A 5192-nucleotide genomic window follows, 5' to 3' on the forward strand; every position below is an offset into this window, starting at 1 on the left:
TTTTTTTTTTTTTTTTTATAAAACGGTATACACTGATACCGTACCAAAATCTCGTTATACCGTATAATTTCGATATAATCGGTATGCTAGTTATATGTATCGAAATTTTCGATATACCGATCGGTATATGCATAAAATTTATTGATATTGTAATTATCATTATGGTATACGATATATAATTGCGATACAGTATGTTATACCACCCCGATACAGTAAGTTAATTTTATAAAGAAAAATAATATTTTGACATAAAAAATAATATTTTTTTATAGACTGGATAGGAAATCCAATTAACAAAATTGACGTATGAGACGATCTCTTTTAAGTTTTGTGTATAATATCATATGGTTATGGGATAATCATAGTAATACTTTTATTATCAATATTAATTTTCTTAGTTTATTCTTTATCGATAATCATAATCTAATTGATTTATTTATTATGGGTCAAAAATAAAATAATAATATTTTTAAAAATTTAAAAGTGTTTCATATTTTATGTGTTTTTATTAAAATAATATAAACAGTTTTGGTGTCAATAAATGTTGAAAAATGCTTAATTTTTATTTTAAAATATTAGGAGAAGAAAAAACCCAAAAACTAGAAATTTTAGCTTCTAAAACTATTTTTTATAAACAAATATCATAATTTTTAAGAAATATGGTTTTTTTTTAAAAAAAAAGTGATTTTAATCAGCTTATCCAACCAAACGAAATACTGGGCCCCTCGTCAAGTTTTCAAGGCACCGTTGTTTGGGGCCCGGCCCATTTAGCATTAATTTTAATTTTTTAAAATATATTTGGTCGTAGGATCGATGGAGATTACGATACGGGGCCACGGGGGTATTGGAGAATCGAAGGGAAATCAATGGCGAATCCCCAATTCACGTTCTACCTCGGACGTTCTGGGCAAGTAAGTTTTTCGAATTCACGTGCATGTGAACGAACTGCAAGGAAATGGATCATTGACATTACCCGAAATTGCAGCTTTGTTTGTTTGTGTTTCCAATATTGCTGCGCTTGAGCGTGAGTGCGGATTTTTTTTTTGGCACCTGTAGGATATGGTGAAGGAGACAGCAGGGGTCTCTGATGGCGGCATTCTTAGTACCTTGGTGCGATTAGGAAGCAAAAGGTCTCTGGCAGAGTCTTTCGGGACTAGTACCGATTATTCATATTATTCTAACAATGAAAGGTAAGTGCATGCCATCTTTTCTTAGCGTGATGGACTTTGAAGTACTAGCATGTGGTAGGCTTTCTACTAGGATCAAGTCTCAGAAGTTTTGATGTCTTTGAGGTTGAAACGACAACTATTTTGAATGATATATTTACAGGACTAGAGGCGACATGAGTGAAAGGAGCGATATGTACAACATTAATCTTGAAGGTAATGCATAAATTGAAATATTCTCTTGTTATTCTATGGGTATACAACGTGCATCTGTTTATTGACTTGCTTCCTAATTTTGGACTTGAACTTGATGGCTGCAGATTCTACGCTGGACCCAGAAGACCTTAGATTGAAATTGACATGCAAGAGAATTTCTAGGCGTATGAAACTTGAAATTGAGGAGAGGGAAAAGGCAGAGCTTCACGAGAAGGTGTCCGGAGCTGCTCGGGCTCTGGAATCACCCGAAAGGAGCCTCTCGACAAAAATTCCATCATCAAGTGGAGCTGCTGGACCACCTAAGATGGATTCAACCAGCAGTTCTTATTCTTCTCATGCTACAAATGAAGCCAGGTTCAACTCTCCCGAAAGATTTGCAAAATATTCTAGTGGGTTTTTAATTCCTGGGTCTGCAGTTGATCAGCTTCCATATCTGTCATCAATCAGGCATATGGATGCCTCGAGAACTTCCCGGTTCTTGATTAGTGATCCCTTGGAATGTTCAGCCGAAAGGAGCTTCTTGGCAAATATTCCATTATCAAGGGGAGCTGCTGAACCACCTCCGATGGATCCAGTCAGCAGTTATACTTCTTGGGCTATAAGTGGAGCGAGACCCAAATCCTCTGACAGAGTGGCAACATATTTTAATGGGTTTTCCGCTCCAAGAACTGCAGTTGATGAGCTTTCACATGTGCCATCAATCAGGCATATGGATGCCTCGAGAGCTGCTCAGTTCTTGATTAGTGATGCCTTGGAATGTTCAGCCGAAAGGAGCTTCTTGACAAATATTCCATTATCAAGGGGAGCTGCTGAACCACGTCAGATGGATCCAGTTAGTAATTATACTTCTTGGGCTTCAAGTGGAGAGACACCCCAATCCTCTAACAGAGTGGCAACATATTTTAATGGTTTTTCCGCTCCAAGAACTTCAGTTGATCAGCTTCCACATGTGCCATCGATCAGGCATATGGATGCCTCAAGAACTGCTCAGTTCTTGATTAGTGATCTCTTGGAATGTTCAGCCGAAGGGAGCTTCTTAACAAGTATTCCATTATCAGGGGGAGCTGCTGAACCACCTCAGATGGATCCAGTCGGCAGTTATACTTCTCGGGCTACGAGTGGGGAGAGACCCCAATCCTCTGACAGAGCGGCAACATATTTTAATGGGTTTTCTACTCCAAGAACTGCTGTTGATCTGTTTCCACATGTGCCATCAATCAGGCATGTGGATGCCTCAAGAACCGCTCAGTTCTTGATTAGCGATCCATTGGAATGTTCAGCCGAATGGAGCTCCTTGACAAATATTCCATTATCAAGGGGAGCTGCTGAACCGCCTCCGATGGATCCAGTCAGCAGTTATACTTCTTGGGCTACAAGTGGAGTGAGACCCCATTCCTCTGACAGAGTGGCAAAATATTTTAATGGGTTTTCTGCTCCAACTGCAGTTGATAAGCTTCCACACGTGCCATCAATTAGGCCTACAGATGCATCAAGAACTGCCCAATTCTTGATTAGCGACCCCTTGGAATTGCCAAAGTTCCCTTCACCTACAATGTCAATGGCCCTTGAGGATTTTGGTAAGCTGGTTAAGGAACTTCCACCTGTAACTGGTCGCATGTTCAAGGCCCCCCCATTCACGGTATGTATTGAACTTCTGTAATAAAACCACTTCTTTCCATGAGGAGATTTTGTGTGACAGGATAGGTGATACCTCGATGTAGAACAATAATACCGTAGTTCAATATTCTTGATGTTATGATGAATTTCAAATGCACATTACATGCTTTCTGTCAACACTAGTTTTTTCGGTTTCACTCTGTATGAGTGTATGTAAAGGTCATTTGTACACACTGTCGGAACATGTTTGAGCACGGGAGTCTATTGGAAAATTGATGACATAACACTATTTCATGTCATCTTGTGAAATGTGTCAACATTATTTGGATTCTGTATATGTCAGAATTTCATCTAGATAAACTTGAAGCGGTTACCTTTTTTCATTAACCAAATGATTTTCCAGTATGATGTAGCAAAACAGTTGCTTATTGATCTTACGAATGATGCTTTTCATTTTTATGAATGCTATGGTTGTTTTTCCCTGCGCCTTATCTCTTTTAGGAATACTTTTCTCTGCATACTTATATATGTCTCTCTGACGCTATCTAGGACATTCTATCTCTCACCGTGAATAGCTTGTTGCATTCACTTGGTTTGGAAAAATATGCTATCAATTTTCAAGCTGAAGAGGTATGTACAATCCTTCGCAACCTCTTTGGAGATTTTCTCAATTATTGCTTCATTTTCCAGTGAGAGAAGTAGAGCTCGAGAGATCTTAAATTAGCCCCAAGCATTGATTTATATTCCTTTCAAGTCATTTTGTCTTGATGATTGTTGGATGTGAATGTGACTTTTCATGCAGCGGCTTTAACAGAAGCATAGATGTTTTACATTCGGTATTAAGCAAACCTTCAGAACATAAAAACCAAGTTTCAACCTGTGAATGAAGAAACTTGCATTTCTTTAAATGTGGAAGTTTGATGTTTTATTTCAGATTGACATGGTTGCGCTGAAGCAAATGGGGGAACTAGACCTGAAGGAGCTGGGGATACCAATGGTATAATTAATGCTCATTGACAGTATATTATCTATTTGGATCTCATATACTGAACTTTTTTGTCTCCTGACATTGCAAAATTTTCATCCTTTTCCCTTCAATTTAATTGATTGCGTGGTATAAAAATTTCCATGGTAGTTTGATTGAATTAAAACAATAGCTTACAGCTCCAATAATTTTGCAAGTGCCCACTGACCATTTAGTCATTCATGCCAGCGGTGCTGATTTATTTGTACCAAAATGAGAAGTGGTGACACTTTGTGCATTTTTTTTTAATTTTCAGGGACCAAGAAAGAAGATACTGTCTGCATTGCATTCCCGAACAATGCGTCCAATGGTGTAAGCATACTGCCACTATTTGTTTGCTACGTATGAAACCATGTTTTGGATGACACTAAACAGCTATTGATTGGGGCCTGCCCCTTTTATTTTTTAGACAACCTCTATAGTCTAAAATATTGATGTTGTTCAGCCACTGGCCATTTGGCATCAGTTGTCTCAATCCAACCCCCCTCCCCCATCGTAATAAAAATATGTATTCAGATGGAACATTTTTAAAATTTCATATATTTTAAAATTATATCAATACGTCACACTAAACCCTTAATTTTTCAGATGATTTTAGATATTATGAAATTATATAAAATATAATTTTATTCTTAGGCTCCGTTTGGTACGTGTGATGGGATAAATAAATGATTAATAATTAGAGTGATTAAAAAATGAGAGATATAGATTAATAGTATGGTGGGATAAATAATATGGTGTTTGGTATAATTTTAAAATGATGAATTAATTTTATAAATTTTATTGCAATGACTAAAATGTCTCAAGTGTTAATTAAATATATATTCTTAAAATAATTGGATAGATAATTAAATATTTATAATTATAATTTACATTTATTAAAATTAATTTAAATATATTTATTAGAAATAAATTTGTAAATATGTATTTACTTTAATAATTAAAATAACAATAATATTTTGAATGTTAATGTTAAATAAAATTTAGTAATAATGACAATATTATTGTTTTTTTAAATAATTATAAATATTCTTAAAATAATTTGATAGATAATTAAATATTTATAATTAGAATTTATATTTATTAAAATTAATTTAAATATATTTATTAGAAATATATTTGAAAATATTACGGTAATCATTAAACACAATAAATTAAAATTTAATAAA

The 5192-nt window shown here is 35.2% G+C and overlaps 1 protein-coding gene across 2 annotated transcripts; it reads left to right on the plus strand.

Moving 5' to 3' along the window:
• Nucleotides 1–802: 802 nt before the first annotated feature.
• On the plus strand, nucleotides 803–4478 carry LOC140969318 (uncharacterized). 2 transcript variants are annotated; one of them, XR_012173917.1, is made up of 8 exons: nucleotides 803–911; nucleotides 1057–1190; nucleotides 1330–1382; nucleotides 1487–3021; nucleotides 3549–3629; nucleotides 3690–3835; nucleotides 3934–3996; nucleotides 4280–4335. XR_012173917.1 is itself a non-coding variant. In XM_073430632.1 (7 exons), the coding sequence occupies exons 1-7, from the start codon at nucleotides 867–869 to the stop codon at nucleotides 4337–4339; spliced, it is 1971 nt and encodes a 656-aa protein (XP_073286733.1). In that variant the 5' UTR covers nucleotides 803–866; the 3' UTR covers nucleotides 4340–4478. The 2 variants fall into 2 exon arrangements, 1 of the variants encoding a protein (XP_073286733.1); XM_073430632.1 differs by lacking the exon at nucleotides 3690–3835 and having other exon boundaries at nucleotides 4280–4478.
• Nucleotides 4479–5192: the final 714 nt, after the last annotated feature.

The sequence above is a fragment of the Primulina huaijiensis genome, unplaced genomic scaffold (genome assembly GCF_012295235.1).
Source record: "Primulina huaijiensis isolate GDHJ02 unplaced genomic scaffold, ASM1229523v2 scaffold40731, whole genome shotgun sequence".
NCBI lineage: Eukaryota > Viridiplantae > Streptophyta > Magnoliopsida > Lamiales > Gesneriaceae > Primulina > Primulina huaijiensis.